Genomic DNA, 22,644 nt, shown 5'->3' on the forward strand with positions numbered 1-22,644 from the left:
CCATTCCAGGCATGCCCCTCCCATTCCAGGCATGCCCCTCCCATTCCAGGCATGCCCCCTCCCATTCCAGGCACTCCTCCAGGAAAACCACCTGGAAAAGAGCCATCCTGAGCTCCAGACTGTCTTCTGGCTTCTTCCCTTTGGGCTCTTTCATGCTTTTCTCGAGCTTTCTTCACCCTTTCTATTCTTTCTTTTATCTCTCGCTCTCTGTGTTTTCACATATTTTCTCCGATGTTCAGCAATTTTTTGAGCCCGAGGTTGAACCTCTTTCAGCATTGCACTGGCATCCTCGTCATAATCCAGTTTACAGGCCAGGGCTAGGTCATGAGCTGCTTCTTCCCAGTGACCCAGGAGTCTGTGTGCTTTCCCCCGCCAGGTGTATGGCTGAGCTGAATCAGAGTTTATCTCAATGGCTCTGTCACAGTCTCAGCAGCGTTTGGCTTCTGTAATTTAACGAAGACACTGGTTCTCTTGGCATAGAGAATAGCCAAGCGAGGATTTAGCTTGACGGCATCAGTGAACAAGTCAGTGAACAAGTCAATAAATAGCTTTCTGCAACTCACCATCATTTAGGGCTTCAGTGGCAGCCCCCTTCTTTTCATTTGCTTGATCCATCATCTCCTCAGTTATGTCTGCATTTTCATCTCCCATCTCTTGAGAGACATCAGGGTCTGGCTCAAGTACACCTTCATTGTCAATTTCTAGATCACTCTCCTCACTTGATGGTTTGTCCATCTTTATGCTTTCCTCTGTCTTATTATCTCTTTTTTCTTCCTTGACATTTTCTTCTGATTTAGCCTTATGCATAGCAGGTGGTACTTAACCTCCCATGCTGGCAGAAACAGGTGGATCTCTGGGAATTTGAGGCCAGTCTGGTTTATACAAGTTCTCAGTATGCAGAGCCTATCTCAAACCAATAATAAATAAATTCTCTCCACCCACTCCCTCAGGAAACGCATTTCCTCGGTGTGCAGGACGCTCGGATCCTCTTACACTCGAATGAATTTATTGATCCTAATTTAAGAACTTATAGAGAACAGAGAGATATTTCAATGCATCATGTGCTAGTTTATACATGAGGTTAGTCAAAATACTCTTGCTGGAAAATACTTAATAAAGATGACTGATAATAGCACCTTTAGACTGCTGAGCTATATAACCCAGGAATGGGTAAAATATTTTCTGTGGAGTATGCAGAATTTGGATATAAAGAGTAGACTCCTTGTCCTTTAGAAAAGCCATTTATAAAAACATTGAAAATAATCTCTATAAGATTTTTAGATGTAATTTTAGGCAACACCCATGGGCTATTGAAAACGATTTTTAAGTGGTATCCTTTGGATGATGATTGTCTTAGTTATGGTTTCTGTGCTGTGAGTAGACTCCGTGATCATGGCAATTCTTACAAAGGAAAACATATTTGGGGTGAGCTTATGGTTCCAAAGCTTTAGCCCATTATTATCATTGTGGGTGGCAGGCAAGCATGGTGCTGGAGAAGGAGGCGAGAGAGTTCTACATTTGGATCCTCAGGCGGAAAGAATTGGGTTTGGCTTGAGCATATATGAGATATCAAAGCCTGACTCCATAGTGACACACTATCAAGACCACACCTCCTAACAGTGCTACTCCCTATGGGCCAACTGTTCAAACACAAGAATCCATGGGGGCCATACCTGCTCAAACCACAGTGATTATAGATCCTGAGTCAGATGACACTGCAACCTGCCAATTATTAGTACAGAACAGATAACCATACTGAATTTTATTTAGTGGTGTAATAATCACTGAGGTTCTTTACCAATAAGGGATTAAATCTATGAGCTATCTAACAACATTACTTAACAAGCTAATAACCTGCTGTGTTTCAGGTGTTACATTTCTCAGAAGGAAAGCTTTCAGAAAGCATCTTAAAGCACAGAGCCAAATCATTAGTAGTGATTGGCAGGTTAGTGTTTACCCGGTTGAAATAGCACAAAATTATACATTTTGTTATTTTAGTTTCTTTACCATGAAAATTAAGCACTCATTTAAGTATGGATTTGACAGATGAGCCGAAGAGAATATTGTCCATATATTGCAGGACTAATAACTCTGGGGACTTATACAGTGTTGGTTTAAGGTTTTATTCCTAATTGTAATTGTTCTGGTACTAGAAACTGTGCCCATTTTAATTTTCCCCATGAAGGGACCATTAAGCAATCTATGCTGAGTTATTACCACTCTGTGGGATAGACAAAATAAACTAACAAGAATAAACAAATAACAACATCAAAATCTAAGCTCTGCGGTAGCCAAGTTGGCTCAAGCTGTAGCAGCAGAGCCCCGCCCACCATTTCTTAGACCTTGGGTGTTATAGAGGCCACACTTTGCATCCCATTGGGAGAAAAGGCCCACACATGGCCAAAGGGCTTTGAGTTCCAATCAAAACTGTTCAGGAAGACTAAATCTGGAAACCAAGCAGCTCCTTAGTACATGGAGCCTTGCTGTGACCTGCTAAGATGTGTCCAGCAAGGGAAAAATGTTATTTATTTTTTGTTAGTTCATTTTGTGTGTGTTTATATATTGTTCTGTTTGTTTCTATTTCTTGTGGTTTTCAAAAAATTATTGACAAGGATTCTTCTCTTTTGTAGCCTCTTGTTAACTTAGTTCCTATGAGTATAAAGTGGAAGACGTATTGCTCTGAGTATTTTGTTCCTTGGGATCTTAACAAGTATTTCAATAAGTGTAAAACACTGTCACCGGGTCCTGAGAAGAACCTATATTTATCCCACTCACTCATTTAAGATCATGAATTCTTTTAAGTGAGTTCTTTGTCAGTTTGTCCCTAATTTCTAATGAAAGAAAAACTTCCTTAACTTTGGACCCAGCCCCACATTGTCAATGTTCCTCCAGGCTTTATTGCTGTCACAGAAAATATCCACATGAAGTTAGGAATGAAACTAGCACCACATTAGCTGGCACTGGGTCAAAAATTTCTTGAGTTTGACCAAGCAGTTTATTTTTTTTTTACACCTTTAAACACAGTTAAACTTTGGAAAAAGGTTTCCACTTAAAATTATGGCAACAAAGCTTTGGGCATGGCTACGTTGAAACTCCATTGAAATGTACATTTCTCTGGCGAGGCACCTGTGACCTTTACCCTAAAATGGGTTCTCTTCACAGAGGAACAGAGTTTAGGGTAAGGGCCTGAGGAGGACAGGTTTGTAATAAGCATAAGCTTGGTTTCTGTTGACTGAGAATGCAAATTCCGTGGGCCCACTTTCATAAGGAGGGCTTTATTCCCTGAGAGACAAAGCTCAGAATGGGAGCCTGAACAACGCTGAGGATTTGGGGTGGAGGTGAGATTCAGGCGACGCTGCAGACATACACTAGCAGAAAATCACCACGGTGTTAGACCGCATCCATTCCAGGTTTCCTAGTGAACAGACGACAGTCACTTTCTTCGACTGAAGAAATTATATCCTTCGTGTCTAACAATTCTAGTTCCTCTAACGCTTTCTGTAAGCTGTGCCTTCTACGTCATTCCCTTGGTCCTTCCATTAGGGCTTCTGAGAAAGTTGAGTTAGTTTAAGTCCCCACAGTGAGTGAACTTACTGCTAAATTGGCTCATTAGAAATTTGTCAAAATACGTGTGGTTCCATTTTGTCTACAAGTTGCTCATTTATTGATCTTCCCCTTGATGGCTGAAACTCATGTCCCTTGATACACAGTCATTTGCATCACTCTGTACATCCTCAGGAAGCCAAACCTCAGCCCAGAGTTGCTTCGTCAGATCTGCATCTTCATTGTGGTTATCATTTTTGATTGTTCATATTGGGTTGAGCAGTACCCTCTCCATCACCATGGTTATCTACTGTGAGAAATATACATTATGTGTGGAGTGTTATAAGAATGGGACAAAAATGCCTATTTTATTTCAAAAATTTATTATGTATTTATGGATGGATTTATGTTGTGTGCATGGTGGGAATGCTAGTGTCCTTGTGTAAGAGACTGAGCCTCTGGAACTGGAGTTACAGACAGTTCTGATCAGCCATGGCTGCTGGGAATCAATTCCAGGTGCTTTGGAAGAGCAGTCAGTGCTTTTTACTACCGAACCATCTCTCCAGCCTCAACAATACTCTTTTGTAGATACTCGCTCTCCATTGTATGGTTCTTAAAGGTAGGATATCCATGGGAGTTTCTAGGATCTTCTGTCATTCACTTTCCTTAATGATGAGTCCTATGTATCATCACAGTACTGCATCAGACTTATGTTAGGGACATTGCTTACCTATGTCAGAAGGGCTTCTAGCTCTCTTCTCACTCTGGGTGACCTTTAGATTAATATCTAGAAGTACATATGCCTCTTGTTATTTATGTTTTCCCTGGCAGTTTTAATTAGCATTCATTTTTCTTATTTGTTTCAGGAAATGCTGTCTTTCAGGGATGTGGCCATTGTTTTCTCTGCAGAGGAAGGTGAATACCTGGGCCCTGATCAGTGGAATCTGTACAGGGATGTGATACTGGAGAATTACAGCAACCTCGTGTTCCTGGGTATGTTGTCCTTTCAATTGATGCTGCCTTTTAATCAATGGCTGTTCTAATTAGGAAGTGCAATTCTGCCACTGCCAACAGTGGTTAAGTCACCAGAGCTGCAGCCTGAGAGAGCGAGTTCCCTCAGGCAGAGTCTCTCAAAGCTGTGAGGGAACTTCTGGAAATCCCTGGCCTTCTGAAGAACTCAAGATTCAAAGGTTCAGGTGGAACTCTGCTCCTCAGAGAGGCTGAATAGCAGCTAACTCCTCTCCTTGCTTGTGTCTAATAAAAAGTCCTCATTCTTCTCCTCACCCCTGTTTAAAAACCCTTCTCCACCTGGCTTCTCCCTCCCACTTCCTGTCAGCTAGTTGCTGACTCAGCATCCTGACTGCAAGTGAAGTTCATTTACTCAAACAAATGTAACATATCTTTGCATCGTTAAACAAATGTTCCAGAGCATGAAGAAAAGAAACATGGCTTAAAGTAAAATTCTACAATGTGCATGAGGGAATCTTCCATGGTGAACTCTTAATTAACTGTCAGCATAAACTTGATTTCTTTCTACAGTTTCTCAAGGATGCTTGTGCTTCCAACAAAGAAATTTACGGGGCAAATTTTAAGGAAAACTGGAGAGAATATTCCTATACCTTAGAATAATTTTATTTCTTCTTGTATTCCTAGCAGCTTCCCATCCTTTTTATAGAGGTATCCTTTATATTGGTGGTAATGTTAGAAAGTAAATGGCGTGAGTGGGAAGCTTATATGATAAAAAGAATATCGCTCTCTTCAGTTTTAATATTTCTTCTTGTAACTGAGGGACATGAAGCTAACTAAAGACCTGCAAATCTTAAATTCTTCCTAAGCATTCTGATGTGCCCGTCAGGAAACTCATGAACATCTAATCCTCTACAGCCCTCGTTGTATCTTCTCATTCCTTATACATACAGTCCTAGAGAGGACATGCTATCTGATGGAGGAGGATCTTCTGTCTATGTATTACTTTCATTGGTTAATAAAGAAACTGCCTTGGCCCTTCGAGAGGACAGAAAATTAGGTAGGCAGAGTAAACAGAACATAATGGTGGGAGAAAGAAAGCATAGTTGGTCAGACGCCATGGAGCCAGCTGCCAGGTCAGACATGCCGAATCTTTCCCAGTAAGCCACCACCTTGTGATGCTACATAGATTATTAGAAATGGGTTAATCAAGATGTGAGAATTAGCCAATAAGAGGCTAAAACTAATGGGCCAGGTAATGTTTAAAAGAATACAATTTATGTGTAATTATTTTGGGTAAAGCTAGCCCAGGGCAGGGAGCCGGGCAGCAGCCCTCAAAAAGCAGGCCTGCTCACCTCATTACTACAGCTATCCCCGGAGAAAAAACTAATGATGTTCTCTTTTCCCATAAACAGGTCTTGCTTCCTCTAAGCCTTCCCTGATCACATTTCTGGAGCAAACACAAGACCCTTCAGACATGAAGAGACTCACAGCAGCTGCCATGGAAACAGGTGTGTAGGAATGAGGGAAACAGAGGTAACGGGGAGGGGAAGGCCAGAGACCCATCAGAAAGCCAGGTTTTATCACGAACACTGACTCACAATGTTCTCATGGACATAATGTTTTAAGGATCTCCTTTTGTATCTTTTGCTGTGAAAAGTGGATATTTATGGTACTTTGATTTTCTTATGCTCTGTCCTTCTCCCATCAGGTCAGCTTATGTTTACAGTACGTGACTAAGCTCTCTCATTTGTGGGTGAACATGATCTATTTTTCCTAAGTTGGTCAGTGGATATTTATTCATAAACTGTGCAGAGATCCTCCTATCTTCAATTCTTGAACAATATTATCAAATATTGTTATCGACAGGTTTCTAGTTATGCAGCCTAACTTTCATACCTTCCAAAACTAAAGGTCTGAATTTAGCATATATATGTACTATAAAAACATATGTTTCCAACTTTGACTAATGTTATACTTTGTGTTTATCTAGTTATAAAATTTCTCTATTTCTATAAATGGCTCATTTACAATAGCGTAATAGTCTTGTTTTCTTCTTGATGTTATGCCTTCCTTACATGTTTGACATTCATTAATAATTATTTGTTTCTATGTTCTATGTCGTCATGGTCTTCATCTTTCACTACAAGTTACATAATTTCAATTTATGGTTTTTTTAAATTAGGCTACACTGAACACAGCTTTAGAAATTTGAATGTAGCATTATTTATATTGTAAATTACAGGTATGAATCAATATTTATGGTTTTAAAAATAAGCATAAATATAGAGAATTTTGCTCAGTTTTCATTCATTTCTTAACTTTTACTCACCAGGCAACAAATACTATACAGGCAAAGAATTTGGCATAACCCTTCCTTGGAACTCACAACCTATTAGTCACCAGAAAATTAACTTAAGAATGAAGCCAGATAAGTGTGAAGAATGTGGGAAAGCCTTCCGTTCTCCATCGTTACTTTGTGTGCACAAGAGAATTCACACAGGAGAGAAACCCTACAATTGTGATATATCTGCTGAGGACTTCTGTTTCCCATCACGACTTACTGAACACAAGAGAATTCATAGAGGAATAAAGCCCTACAAGTGTGAAGTGTGTGGCAAAACCTTCAAACATCCATCAATACTTCTTATACACAAGAAAATCCATACAGGAGAGAAACCCTACAGGTGTGAAGTGTGTGGCAAGGCCTTCCATGTTCAATCACAACTTTCTGTACACAAAAGCGTTCATACTGGAGAGAAACCCTACCAGTGTGAAGTGTGTGGCAAGGCCTTCTGCATTCCATCAAGACTTTCTGTACACAAAATGATTCATTCAGGGGAGAAACCCTACAAGTGTGAAGTGTGTGCCAAGGCCTTCTGTACTCCGTCACGGCTTTCTGATCATAAGAGAATTCATACAGGAATTAGACCCTACAGGTGTGAAGCGTGTGACAAGGCCTTCTGTTTTCCATCACAACTTACTGTACACATGCGAATCCATACAGAAGAGAAACCCTACAGGTGTGAAGTGTGTGGGAAGTCCTTCAAATGTTTATCAGTACTATCTGAACACAAGAGCAGTCATACGGGAGAGAAACCCTACAAGTGTCATGTATGTGGCAGGGCCTTCAGTTTTCCGTCACGAGTTTCTGAACACATGAGAATTCATACAGGAGAGAAACCTTATAAGTGTGAATTATGTGGAAAGGGCTTCTATATTCCATCACATCTTTTTGTACACAAAAGGATTCATACAGGAGAGAAACCCTATGAGTGTGAAGTATGTGGCAAAGCCTTCAATACTTCATCAGGACTTTCTGTCCACAAGAAAATCCATACAGAAGAGAAACCCTACAAGTGTGAAGTGTGTGGCAAAGCCTTTAAGCGTCCAACAGGACTTTCTGTCCACAAGAAAATTCACACCGGAGAGAAACCCTACAAATGTGAAGTGTGTGGCAGGGCCTTCAGTAATCCATCAGGACTTTCTATACATAAGATGATTCATACAGGAGAAAAGCCCTACAAGTGTGAAGTGTGTGGCAAAGCCTTCAGAGGTCCATCAGGACTTTGTGTACACAAGAAAATTCATAAAGGAGAGACGCCCTACAAGTGTGAGGTATGTGGTAGGGCCTTCTATATTCCTTCACAACTTTCTGTACACAAAAGGATTCACATAGGAGAGAAACCCTACAAGTGTGAACTGTGCGGAAAGGCCTTCCATTGTCCATCTGGACTGTCTGTACACAAGAGAATTCATACAGGAGAGAAACCCCACAAATGTGATGTATGTGGCAAGGCTTTTACTCGTCCTTCTGGACTTTCTAAACACAAGAGTACCCATATAGGAAAGAAAAAATACAAGTGTAAAGTATGTGACCAGGCCTTTACTGGTCCATCAGGACTATCTAAGCACATGAATATTCATACAGGAGAGACCCTGTAAGTGAAGAGTGTGTCATTCATCCATCAGGACTTTCTGAACACAAAAGAATTCATACAGAAGAGAAGCCCTAGTGTTTTGACATATGTGGCAAGGTCATCCATGCTGTATCATTACTTAAAGTACACAGAGACTTCCTATAGGGGAGAAACCCTACAACTGAGAAGTATGTGGGAAAGCTTTCTGTTTTCCATTACTACTTTCAGAAGCAAGAGCATTCATAAAGGAGAGAAAGTGTGCAATCTAAAATATGTGGTGAGTTCTTTAGAACTTTCTGGATTATTTATTCTCACTTGATAATCCACAATAGAAAGAAACCCTGCAATTATGTGTGAGAGAAAGCCTGTGAAGAATATGCCAAGGTCTTGTGCACTTACGAAAAACTTTTGAAACACCTGATAATTCATACCGGAGAAAAATGCCATTAGTGCCAAACATGTTTTTTTTTTTTTTAAAAAAAAAAAACCCTTTAATAAACTTTCTAGCGTTTCTCAAGACAAAGTAGTTCAAACTTCAGAGAAATGATACCAACATTCCAATATTCATAAAATGTTTTATACTTTCTCAGTTCCTAAACGATATAAAGACTCTTCTGTCTGGAAACCGTACAAATGGGATGATATGGGATGTCTTTTCATATATGTGTTGCCCTTACTGGTTGATGAATAAAGCTGTTTTGGCCAATGGCCTGGCAGAGTAAGCCAAATCAAGAGTGCGAGTGAGTAGGCGGAGTTGAGGAGGTGCCTTGTAGCCACTGAGAAAGAAAGATGCCAGAACATTACCAGTAAGCTGCAGCCTCATGGCAATACATAGGTTATTAGAAATGGGTTGATTTAAGATGTAAGAGTTAGTTATGGGCATCACAATCACTGACTTCAAACTCTCCTACAGAGCTACAGTACTGAAAACAGCCTGGTATGGGCATAAGAACAGACAGGAGGACCAATGGAACCAAATAGAAGACACGGATATCAATCCACACATATTTGAACATTTGATACTTGACAAAGAAGCAAAAAATATCAAATGGAAAAAAAGAAAGCATATTTAACGAGTGGTGCTGGCATAACTGAATCTCAACATGTAGAAGAATGAAAATAGATCCATATCTATCACCTTGCACAAAATTCAAGTCCACATGGATCAAAGACCTCAACATAAAGCCAGCCACACTGAACCTTATAGAAGAGAAAGTGGGAAGTACACTTAAACGCATTGGCACAGGGAACCACTTCCTAAATATAACCCCAGCAGCACAGATACTGAGAGAAATAATTAATAAATGGGACCTCCTGAAACTGAAAAGCTTCTATAAAGCAAAGGACACGGTCAACAAGACAAAATGACAGCCTACAGAATGGGAAAAGATCTTCACTAACTCCATATCAGACAGAGGTATGATCTCCGAAATATACAAAGAACTCAAGAAATTGGACACCAAATGAATACATAATCCAATGAAAAAATGGAGTAAAGACCTAAACAGAGAACTCTCAACAGAGGTATCTAAAATGGCTGAAAGACACTTAAGGAAATGCTCAACATTCTTAGTCATCAGAGAAATGCAAATCAAAACAACTCTGAGATTCCATCTTATACCTGAAAAAATGACCAAGGTCAAAACACTGATGACAACTTATGCTGGAGAGGTTGTGGGGAAAAGGGAACACTTCTGTATTGCTGGTGGCAGTGCAAGCTGGTACAACCCCTTTGGATATCAGTGTGGCAATTTCTCAGAAAATTAGGAAACAACCTTCCTCAAGACCCAGTAATACCACTGTTGGGTATATATCCAAAGCATGCTCAGTCGTGCCACAAGGACATGTGCTCAACTATGTTCATAGCAGCCTTGTTTGTCATAGCCAGAACCTGGAAACAACCTGAATGGCCCTCGAACAAAGAATGGATAAGGAAAATGTGGTACATTTATACAGTGGAGTACTACACAGCAGAAAAAATAACAACATCTTGAATTTTGCAGGAAAATGGATAGAGCTGGAAAGCATTTTGAGTGCGGTAACCCAGACACAAAAATACAATTATCACATGTACTCACTTATAGGTGGTTTTTAAACATAAAGCAAAGAAAGCCAGCCTACAATTCCAGAGAACTTAGACAACAATACGGACACTAAGAGAGACTTACATAGATTTAATCTACATGGGAAGTAGAAAGTATAAAAAGACAAGATCTCCTGAGTAAATTGGGAGCATGGGGACCTTGGGGGAGGATTGAAGGGGAAGGGAGAGGTAGGGAGGGGAGCAGAGAAAAATGCAGAGCTCAATAAATATCAATTTAAAAAAAGAATCAAAATAAAAATACTTTCAAAACACAGACACACACAAAAGTGTTAGTTATAAATAAGCCTGAGCCATTGGTCAGTGTTGTAATTACGTAGTTTCTGTGTGATTATTTGAGTCTGGGCCACTGGGAAATTAAAGTGCAATTTCTGTTTACTTAATGGCACCCAATGTTTGTCAAAGTACTTCCACAAAAACCTGAGGAAACTTTAATAAACGCTTCTAGACCCACAAAAACACAAGTCAATTGCAGCTTCTTGGTAGCTGCATTTTTCTTCAGATAGACACTGTTTGCTGGCTTTGCGCAGAAGTGTGACTTCATGAAGAGATAACTTCCTGGTTGATGCTCATGGCCCAAATGGCTCTGGATATTTCAGAGGTCCTGCTACAGAGCACTTAAATGGGATTTGTGAAAAACATGCTACTATTTACTTAATGGGGACAAAGACCCACTGCATCCCTGGAGTTGAGGCAGTGAGCATGGCTCCCAGAGACAGTGAACCTACCTCTGCCATGTTTAGTGGGAAAGAGCCAACAGACAAAGCCGCAGCACTGGTCCTAGTCATCCCAGTTTAACACTTTAAAAAAATGCTCCTGATCATAGACAGATTACAGCTACACAGTAAAGACATTCAGACAAAAAAAAAAAAAAAAAGGCCTCTAAACAGGCCAAAGTATGTTTGATAAATGTGCCTGGACTTACAACAGAGAAGATAAAAGGTAGAGTCATAGGTAAAAAAAAAAAATTTAAAGATATTAAGCTGAGGTTTTTAAAGGAATAATAGAATGAAAATGGGCCATGAAAAGATGGAAAATAGTCAGGATTACGTATATTTTTGTTATTTCTTCAATTCTTTGACTGCAGAGAGACATTCGATTCTGAGAACTGCAAAGCTAAAGCAACATATATTTTAAAATATGTTGACTTCAAAATTTGAGTCTAAGAATATGTTACTTTGGAAAAGAGGTTCTACTTTTGTTTCCACAGAGGATTGGAACCTGTGGGTTCCTTATAGGCTAATGTGGTTTAATGGAACAAGACTCCCTTCAAAAATGGTCTCTGTGAACTCTAAAAATTCTTTACCCAACCACCAGCAGGAAATAGTTTGGAGAAAACTATACCCAAATTTCTTAATGATTATAAATGTTTGTTTTTATTTAAAGGGGGTTGATTATAAATGGTTAATGGTCACATTCAATATCTTTTACAGAAGAAGGGGATATGATACAGAAATGAATACATTACAATGGTATGGACTTTGGTTTATTGATACAAATTTAATGTCAATTTTGTTTTATATATTTCTACTCTCATTTGAGGTATTATTTTCATACAACTCATTTAAAATTATAGATTAATAGTCATTTATAATAGTCGAAGTTGTAGTCAAATTAGATTTTCTAGATATACAGAGATATATTTCAGATGGATAGGTAGCCTTCAAAGACCAACAGAATATGGCTTTTAAATGTTTTTAAGAACTTAGACTTTCCTCAGCAGTGAGACATGTCTGCTGTAAGTAATAAAACATGTAGGGATTTTTCGAAGATAGGATGACAGCATGCCCATGCTTAGTGACAAATAGATCTCTGAGTGGGTGAGTCCAGGGTTCCGGATGTTTAGTAATTTTTTCCTAATGGTTTGAAATATCAGGTTTTCTGGCTTGGATGCTGGCCCTTTCTGGGTAGTGTCTCCTTTTCCTGGAGTGCTGCTTGATCAGGTTCTACCTTCCCTTATGTGATTTTGAAATGCATGTTAATATCATTGTTTTTGCCTATGGGATTTTTAAACCATGTATAAAAAACTAAAAATCTGGTGGAGATCATTCTTCTCTCTGGTTCTTCACCCACAGAATAAAGAATATGCAGAAGTAACATGCGTGAGTTAATTGATTTTATTTACACTTGGACCTTAGGAATCTAAAATTTAATAGACTTAACACCAAAATAAACCTCAATAGGCTGATTTTTGAAAGAGCCTGCCAGTCATTCTACAGGACACAGAAGAAAACAACTGATGAACTTTGCCAATCAAGACAAGACAGATCATCAAATATTGTGCTTTACAGAAAAGTCTTTCAGATATGCTAAGCCTATATATAGACCCAAGACTGATGTTCCAATGTTATAGAAGAACTTTGGGGGACTGTCCAGGCAGTGAGATATCTCTGCCAATTCTAGAGTTTTGGAAGTTGCTTGCAATGCACTTCCTGTTTACTTAGGTAATATTATATCCTTCTGGGGTCTTTGGAGTTGAAGACAGATAGTTATAGTTTGTCTTAAATTTAATGAAATGTTGGGGACCAAGAAGCCCCCCGACCTAAAGTACTGACCAATCTTTCTCATCACCTCTGCAAAAATAGCCTGCTGCAAAACAGCTTGCTGCTCAATCAGCAAAACAGCTTGCTGCACAATCAGCAATAGTTCCTGGGACAGACTGACCGCAGGATGTCCCAAGGAGATATTACAAATATAGCTGTTGTCCTTTGAGGCACCTTGTGGTCAGGACGCTTTACAGACATTACCAATGTGACTGTTGTGCTTTGAGGCGCCTTGTGGTCAAGACATTTTACAAAAATAATTAATTCCCCCGTGGCCTAGGGCACAATGGTTTCTATTCCCCTCTAACCCTACTCCTCCCTGCCAAACCCATTCTATAAGAATAAACCCCTGCCTGCAATAAACGGAACCTTGACGCACATTAGACTGACTCTGTCAAGTTCTTTATACGCGCTTGGTTCTCTTTCTCTCTCCCCCTATTCCTACCCAGGTGATCCCGAACTCGAGGCCCACGAATAACCTGGCCTGCTGGATGGGTCAATGAAAGATAAATTCGATATAAAACTTTAAACTCACAAAGGTAAGATAGAATATTTTCTTTAATTTTGCCTAATACAAAGAGACTAAATGTGACTAATTCTTGCTTGATAACTGGTGTGTTATATGTAATTTTACTATATGAAAGTTAAAACCTTCCTTTATAAAAAACAGAAATGGAGAAATGATGTGGGATGTCCTTATCATATGTGTTTCTATTATAGGTACCTAAAACCTTAGGGACATCAAAGAATTCATTTTGGAGAGAAACCCTACAGGTGTAAAGAATGTGGCAGCCTTTAGAACTTACACCGCAGTTCTAAACTACAGACTATATTGGAGACAAACATGAATATGGAGAAGGGCAAAGCATGAATAGAAACACTACAAATAGGGCGTGTGTGATAAGGCCTGTGTAATCATTCGAACCTTACCCAAGACAAAAGAATCCATGTACAAGAAATCCATAGACATGTGAAGAATACAGTGATGTACCTTACCATTCAGCCAGCATTTTCTGATTTTAGAAATTTATCCCAGAGGAAACAACAAGGACTGTTTGGTGTGACAATGCTTTTCAGGATTCCTCATTTGGTGATGACTCCAACCATAAAATATTTTCTTTGCTACTTCATAACCTAATAATTTGCTACTGTTGTGAATCATGATGTAAATATCTTTGTATCTGATAGACTTAGGTGACTCGTGGCAAAAGGTCTTTGACCCCTAAAGGGGTATTGACCCACAGGTTAATAATTGCTTCCATAAATGAAGAAAAATATTCATACTAAACAACATCCCTAGAAATGTGAGGAATGCTGGGAATTTTCTTTTATCGTTCAACCGCTGTTGAGCATCGAGGACGTCACACATGCAAATGTAGAATATGACCAGGTGTTTAGGTTTTCTTCATGTCTGTACGTGCATTGTAGGGCTCATACTGCTAAGGGGCACTACAAATGATAAGATTATGGCAAGGTTTTATCTGACTTTCATATTGGAAATATCCTCTGAGACCTCACACTTGTAAGAGAAATAATTCTGAAAAGCCTTCAATATTACTATTTTTCATCAACCTATAATTCCACACTTCCAAATAATGGGAAAACTTCAATAATATTCTAATCTTCACCAACACCAAATAATATTTATTGAATTAGGAATAATACAAATGCTGATGTCTTTCTTTGCTTCCGCTCTCAACAGCCTAGCAATATGTGTAAATCACAATTGTGTAGATTCCTTGATTTGATTGTCCCAAGGAAATCTCTGTGGGTCGTTTTATTGATGCTAACTGCTGTAGGAGAATCTAGACTATTAGATGTTGGCACTGCACCTTGTTGTATGTGCTGCTCTTGACCAGAATGTCCTAGGTTTATGAAAATGCTGGCTGATCCCAAGCCAGAGTGAAGAAGACAGAATACAGCATTCCTCCATGGTTTTTAGTTCACGCCATGCCTTTAGATTTCTGCTGTGTTCTCCTGGCCTGCCTTCCATGGATGAAGATGTTCTGCCAGTGTACTGAAATGACCCACCTTCAGCCCCTAATTAGTTTTTGGCCATGCCATTTATCACCACTATAGAAATCAAACTGGGTAAAGAATGTTGCAAGGTTTTGCATCCTCTTAGTACAATAGTTAACACTGAAGCCTCCCTACTAGTGATAGTATCACAAGGCTTTAGATTTTCTTCAAACTTACCTCACCTTCAACAATTACACTAAAAAAAAAAACAACAAAACACTGTTCCAAAGAATATTATAAAGACTTTATTGCTTTGTATCAGCAATTTAACACCAAAAAGATCATACTGGAAAGGAATCCTGTAAAATAAAAGGAAATCAAATCTGATTACATGGAACATGAGAAAATCCTATTTAAGAGAAACTATTACAAACACCAATGATAGGTTATATGACACACCTTCATATCAGGAAGTTTTCTTTGTTGAGAAAACTTACAGATATAAATTGTGTAATGCCTTTTATTGAAATTCCATTCTGATTCACCCCTAGTGAATTTATATTATATAGAAACCTACTTATGGCTCTAGCCGTAATCTTGTCCAACATACACACCTTATAACCTATTTCTTACAGCATAAATATTTAGTGAAGGTGAAGAGTGTTATAGGATATTTGGTCACATTGTTTACCCTAAAATTGCATTATTCACTGGAAAACCTGCTTGTAGTTATATTGTGGCTCAACCCTACACACATACACACACACACACACACACACACACACACACACACACTTAACTCAAGAGCATTCTCCTTGAATATTGTAAAGAGGGTTAAATAAAATCAACCATAAGTCAAAACGCAGAGCAAGAAAACAGGCGAGAGGAAGTGAACACAGGACAAAACTAAAGAGGGCCTGTTAAGATCTTGTTTTTTGGCAAATGATTGCCAATTAGTTTGATATTGTCTCCAAAATGATAGTGTCTGATAAATCATTCAGTTCAGGGACACCCAGGAGATTAGTCAGTCCTGTCTAGTTAATCCCTAAAAGGGGTTTCCTCAGGAAGAAGATAGACAATGCTCCAGCTAAAGTCATGTCACCAATCAAGGGCTCCAGAATCAACCATATTGTCCCATGAATCTGAATACTTCTCACTTCTGCTCTAAAAAAGTACCTTTTGATCTCTAAATCAATCTCACAATTTCCTGCAAGATTAATCTGAAGGTTCAGAATAATTCGTCTTTTGTTTACAATTCTGTATAAACCTTAACACCATTGACTCTAAGGGGCTGCTGATCCACAGTTACTTTAGTGAAACTGAAGGAGCTGAGATGGGCATTTGCTCCCCACACAGCTGGTGCTATGGTTTCTTGAAAGAGCTTCTCTATAAATCGCAAATAAAGGGCCACATGTGCTTTACCACCTTATTTAGCCATTCTATGATGTAGGTGGGGCTCCTGTCTGTGTTACTTTCATTGGTCAAATAAAGAGACTACCTTGGCCTTTGATAGGACAGCATCTTAGATAGGTGGAGTAGACAGAACAGAATGCTGGGAGAAAGAAGCAGAGTCAGGCAGACACCATGATTCCCCTTCCCAAGACAGACCCTGGCATGAGTCTATCATGCCGGTAAGCCACGACCTCGTGGTGACATACAGATGATTAGAAATGGGTTAGTCAAGATGTGAGAGTTAGCCAATAAGAGGCTACAGATAATGGGCCAGGCAGTGTTAAATGAATACAGTTTCTGTGTTATTATTTCTGGGGCTAAGAAGCTGTGCGGGAGCCGGGCGGGATGAAAAGCAGGCCCGCTCGCCTCATCACGACAATTCTACTCTTTCAGCGTCTGGACAATGGACCCAGGTGGGCAGACTGCAGACGTGCATGCCCAGGTGCACAGTTGGCTCCTTGCCCTCCAACAGCACCAGTACACGACATAGGCAGCTGGCCTCAAGGCCGTGGCTCCAGCAGCACCAGCCAAGAAGCCCAAGAGCCAGCAGCACCCAACTAAAGTTCAGCCCCAGGTGGAGGGGCACACACAGACAGCAGCAGCATGAAGCTGTGGCCACAGCTGCATTTACCTACCAGCTGTCGAGAGTCAAAGGTCCCAGGAGCTGTGGGGCCACATAGCAGCAGCCAGCTTCAGCCTCTCTCTTTGGAACAGGCCCAGGCTCCCATAGCCCAGACCACCCACTGAAGTTCCTTCAGGCACCTCAGAAGCAGCAGGCTCCTGAAAGTCTCTAGTGAGCTTGGACAACTAGGGAAAACCAGGCCATGGGACTTGGGACCCCAGCTTTACCAATGACACGCTGCGGTTCCTGGACAGGCTGCAGAAGCCCAACGTGGGCCCCAGGCTGCCGAAGCCCAACGGGGCCAGGCCACCCTCCATGCACTACTGTGAGGTCAGCGTTGTCAGCTGCACAGGGAGACAGACCTATCGGGGCCACCTAGAAGGACAGAATCACCTGATGAAGTAGGAGGCTTAGATGATGGGTACACAGTCCAGCAGAGGTCAAAGAGGGGCCCAGAGCCAGGCTAGGGAAGACTATTATCTCTGAGCCCACACCGCAGACTGTCACCTACACCCGAGGCTCAGCCAGCACCCTGAGACCTCAGTCAAGCAGGAAGCTCACACCAGTCACAGCTCACACACCTCAGGGCTGCCCAGCACAGGCCTCCAGGCCCTCATCTCGTGAACCTTCAGCAGCTCACGTCTCCCTGCTGGGGCCAATGTGGCACTCTCACAGATGACAGGTCACTCCACCTTGCCTGTCAGCACCCCTCTGAAAGGAGAGATGACAATCCACAGTAAAGAGGAGTGGGAAATTGCATCAGACCCTTATGTCTAGTGATTAGTGAGGAACTTCTAGGTTCTTTAGGACACAGCCATATGCACACACGATATCTCTGGATGAGCCAAAAATTGGTTCTGACTCCTGGGGGGTCAGCCCTTACGGTGAACCAAAAAAGGAAAGAAAAAGATGCCTTCCTAACTAGATGGGGAGATAAAGAGAAAGGAAGGAATATGGGTCCCAATGCTTACTTGTCAAAGGGATTGATGGGCCTTTCAAAGGAAGGAAAGGACACTCGCCCGCGGATGGGACTGAGGGAGCCCTTCCGAAGTTGGAAAGGATGGGGGTCCCTATGCTTACCCGCCGAAGGAACCGAGGGGTCTTTCACCAAAAGTACACCTTTGGGTGCGCTGTGCAGAACTGCCAGTGAGGAGAGGAAGATGACAAGACCCTGTGCCGGGCAAATACAAAAATTACAGCAACAATGAAAAAAGGACTCTGAGCAGGTGAGCTCAAAACCTGTTAGAAGTCCCAGTTCCAGGGGCCAGATATTGCTGGGCCCTAAGGTTTTCCTTAGGGGAGGGGGTGAAAAGGCGTGACATCAATAATCACAGACGCCGGGAGTCAAATAGGTTTACAGCAGACTCGTTTGTTTAATAACAAGAAAAACTTAGATGCCCTCCCAGCAATCAGGCCTTCTGATTTATTGACACTTGACATTTCATGCTCATCTCTCATTGGCTAGGCACAATCAGGACCTCTGACAGCACCTGTTGCTAGGTCCTCAGGAAACACTGCTTGGTTGCTCCTTATCAACAGAACCTCTGACAACTCCAGGCAGACTCCAGCTTGGCTCCTTTTGGCTTGGTTGGCCGTAACTTTCAAGATATGATTTTTTTTCGGTGTTAAATTACAGATAAAAAGCAATAACGTCTTTGTAATATTCTTTGCAACAGTTTCATTTTCAGTGAAGTTTGAGTGTGACTTATGGTTGAAGAAACTTCAAAACCTTGTGACATTATTTGCGGTACGGAGCCTTCTATGTTAACTAAGGTAATAAGAAATGGTAAAGTCTTGCAATATTCTTTTGTTTGTTTGTTTTTTTGTTTTTCAAGACAGGGTTTCTCTGCAGCTTTGGGGCCTGTCCAGGAACTAGCTCTTGTAGACCAGGCTGGTCTCGATCTCACAGAGCTCCGCCTGCCTCTGCCTCCCAAGGGTGGTGTGCAACCACCACCAAGCTTAAGTCTTGCAATATTCTTTACCCTGTTTGATTTCTACTGTAGTGATAAATGCCATGGCCAACCAATAATTAGGGGCGAAAGAGGGCCATTTCAGTTGCCAGCAGACTGGTGAATGACCTTGCCATTACCCAGTCAGACTCTTCCTCTCCAATATGAATGTCTGCGGCTGAGAATGTCATATGTAAGCATTAAACAAATACATTTGCCACATTCTTTACACGTGTAGGGTTTCTCTCCAGAATGAATTCTTTGATGTTCCTTAAGGTTTCAGGTACAGTTGAGAGGTTTGCCATTCTAGGTCTTTGTAAGGCTTTTCTCCAGTGTGAGTTATTTCATCCTGAGTTAGGTATGTAAACAGAGACTGTTCTTTCACTTCCCGGACACACAGACAGGAAAAAAATCACAGAGAAACTATACTAATTACAACATGTTTGGCCAACGGCTCATATTCCTAGCTAGCTCTTACATCTTAAATTAGCTCATTTCTATTCATCTATGTATCACCACGAGGCTGTGGCTTAATGGCAATATTCTGGCATCTTTCTCTTTTGGAACTTACATGGTTTCTCCTTGACTCTACCTACTCCTTTCTATCTCTGTTTCCCGGATTTTCCACTTAGCATTAGGATATCCCACCTAATTGAAGGATTTTTATCTAGAATATATTTTGATATCTTTTAGAGTTTTAAGAAGTAGGAAACATATTATGAACATTTTGGCACTTGTATTATTTCACTGAAGTTTGAACTACCTTGAGAAGTACTAGAAAGCTCATAAAAGTGCTTTCAAAATTGATGACCCTAATGACATTTCTCTCCAGTATGAATGATCAGGTGATTCAAGACTTGTTAGTAAGTACAAAAAATCTTGGCATATTCTTCAGAGTTTCTCTCACAAATCAATTCTTTGATGTTGTTTAAGGCCATAAGGCTTATAAAACACCTTGCCATTCTCCACACTTTTAATGTTTCTCTCCAGTATGAAAAGCCTGGTGTTGAGAACGTGTGTTTAAGTTCTAAAGTCTTTGCCACATTCCTTGCACTAGTGGTTTTCTCCCAAGTGTGAGATAATTTGTGCTGAGTTAAGTATGACTTTTTACATAGGGCTTTTTCATATTCTTCACAGTAGGGTTTCTTTCCAGAACGGATTATTAAAAATGAGAAAGAATCCATGAAGTTTTAAAGACATTGCCATATATTTAACACTTGTCGGGTTTCTCTCCTGTATGAATGCTCTTGTGTACAGAAAGTCATGATGGGACAGAGAAGTCCTTGTCACATACCCGTAAGGTTTCTCACCTGGATAAATTCTCTCATGTACTTTAAGGAATGATCCAGCAGGAAACCTTGACACCGACGTCCCACTTCTACGGTCTCTCCCCTGTATGAATCTTCTTGTGCGAATAAAGTCCTGAGGGACTACTGTAGGATTTGCCACACACTTCACACTTGAAGGGTTTCTCTCCTGAATGAATCCTCTTGTGCAGAGAAAGTCGTGATGGGCGATTGAAGGCCTTGCCACACACTTCACACTTGTAGGGATTCTCACCAGTATGAATTCTCCTGTGTTCAGAAAGTTGGGATGGAACATAGAAGGCCTTGGCACACACTTCACACTTGCAGGGTTTCTGTCCGGTGTGGATCTTCCTGTGTACAGAAAGTCCTGATGGGCTATTGTAGCCTTTGCCACACGTTTCGCATTTATAGGGTTTCTCTCCTGTGTGGCCCCTCCTGTGGATGTAAAGTCCTGAGGGACTATTGTAGGCTTTGCCACACACTTCACACTGGTAGTGTTTCTCCCCTGAATGAATCCTCTTGTGTACAGAAACCTGTGACGGAACATGGAAGGCCTTGCCACACACCTCACACAGGTAGAGTTTCTGTCCCGTGTGAACCCTCTTGTGTACAGAAAGTGTTGAAGGTCTATTGTAGGCTTTGCCACACACTTCACACTTGAAGGGTTTCTCTTCTGTATGACAGCTCTTGTGTAGAGATAGTAATGATGGGTATGTGAAGGCTTTGCCACACACTTCACACTGGCAGGGCTTCTCGCCTGTATGAATCAATCTGTGTTTGGAAAGCAATGATGACGCATGGAAGGCCTTGGCACACACTTCACACTTGTACAGCTTTTCTCCTGTATGAACCCTCTTATGTACAGACAGTACTGATGAGCAAATGAAGGCCTTGCCACACACTTCACACGCATAGGGTTTTTCTCCTGTATGGATCCTCTTGTGTTTAGAAAGTCGGGATGGAACACAGAAGGCCTTGCCACATACATCACACTGGTAGGGTTTCTCTCCTGTATGAATCTTCATGTGTAAAGAAAGTCGTGATGGGCGATTAAAGACCTTTCCACACGCTTCACAATTGTAGAATTTCACTCCTATATGAATTTTCTTGTGTTCAGAAAATTGTGATGGATTGTAGAAGGCCTTGCCACAGACTTTACACTGGTAGGGATCCTCTCCTGTATGAATTCTCTTGTTTACAGAAAGCAGTGATGGAACATAGAAGGCCTTGTCACATACTTCATACTTGTTTTGTTTCTCTCCTATATGAATTTTCTCGTGTCCAGAAAATACTGATGGACTTCTGAATGATTTGCCACATACACCACATTTGAAGGGTTTCTCTCCTGTATGAATTCTTTTGTGTAAACAAAGTAATGATGGACTATGGAAGGCCTTACCACATTCTTCACACTTATAATATGGCTTCATTCTTAAATTGATTTTCTGGTGGCTAATAGGTGAGTTCCAAGGAAAGGTTTTACCACATTCTTTGCCTGCATTGTGTTTTTTTCCTGGTGAGTTAAGGTTAAGAAATGAATGAAAGATGAGCAAAATTGTGTAAATTTATGTTTAGTTTTAAAAACAGAAATGTTGACTCAAAGCTGTATTTTCAATTTGAATAATGTTACATCCAAATTTCTAAAGCTGTATTCAGTGGAGCCTAATTAAAAGCATCATGATAGGTAGAAATTATATAACATGAAGTAAAGATGAAACCCATAGAAACAAATGAATATTAATCAATGTCAAACATGTAAGGAAGGCATAATATCAACAATTAAGAAAACAAAATGATTATGGTATTGTAAATGAGCCACTTACAGAAATATGGAAATGTTGTAACAAAATGAACACAAAGTATAAAGTAGTCCGAGTCGGAAGACACATATTATTACAGTTCATATATATGCTAAATGCAGACTTTAAACTTCGGAAGGTATAAAGATAGGCTGCATAACTAGAAACCTGTCCATAACAATTTTATATATTTCAAGAACTGAAGACAGGACTATTTATGCACATTTTATGAATAAAGATCTATTGACCAACTTAATTGACTTAATGGGAAAGGATAAAGCATAATAGAATCAATGCATCATAAACATCCTTTTTTCACAATAAAAATAGAAAAGATCCTTACAGCATGACTTCCATCAGACATTGCGAGTCCATGCTCATAACGAAGCCTGGTTTTCTGGGGATCTCTGCCTAGCCATTCTGGCCTCTGTCCCCTGGTTTTCTGGGATCTCTGCCTAGCCATTCTGGCCTCTGTCCCCTGGT

General features: G+C 40.5%; 2 protein-coding genes and 1 pseudogene across 3 annotated transcripts in view; 1 reads left to right on the forward strand and 2 right to left on the reverse strand.

Moving 5' to 3' along the window:
• The window catches only part of LOC101989005, a 2,331-nt pseudogene extending 346 nt beyond the window's left edge, over window positions 1–1,985 (reverse strand).
• The window catches only part of LOC101997274 (zinc finger protein 728-like), a 13,675-nt gene extending 4,779 nt beyond the window's left edge, over window positions 1–8,896 (forward strand). Inside the window, exons 2-4 of the mRNA XM_013349727.2 lie at window positions 4,410–4,536; window positions 5,925–6,020; window positions 6,845–8,896. Of these exons, the coding sequence (XP_013205181.2) occupies window positions 4,410–4,536; window positions 5,925–6,020; window positions 6,845–8,454 (1,833 nt within the window). The 3' untranslated portion in view covers window positions 8,455–8,896. The remainder of the gene's footprint in view (window positions 1–4,409; window positions 4,537–5,924; window positions 6,021–6,844) is intronic.
• Window positions 8,897–19,605: 10,709 nt separating this feature from the next.
• LOC113455441 (zinc finger protein 728-like) overlaps window positions 19,606–22,644 on the reverse strand; it is a 9,232-nt gene continuing 6,193 nt past the window's right edge. For both annotated transcript variants that reach the window (XM_026783845.1, XM_026783846.1), the window contains exon 4: window positions 19,606–21,875. In XM_026783845.1, coding sequence (XP_026639646.1) covers window positions 20,434–21,875 — 1,442 coding nt within the window. In that variant the 3' untranslated portion in view covers window positions 19,606–20,433. The remainder of the gene's footprint in view (window positions 21,876–22,644) is intronic.

Source organism: Microtus ochrogaster, chromosome 19 (genome assembly GCF_000317375.1).
Source record: "Microtus ochrogaster isolate Prairie Vole_2 chromosome 19, MicOch1.0, whole genome shotgun sequence".
In the NCBI taxonomy this organism is placed as follows: domain Eukaryota; kingdom Metazoa; phylum Chordata; class Mammalia; order Rodentia; family Cricetidae; genus Microtus; species Microtus ochrogaster.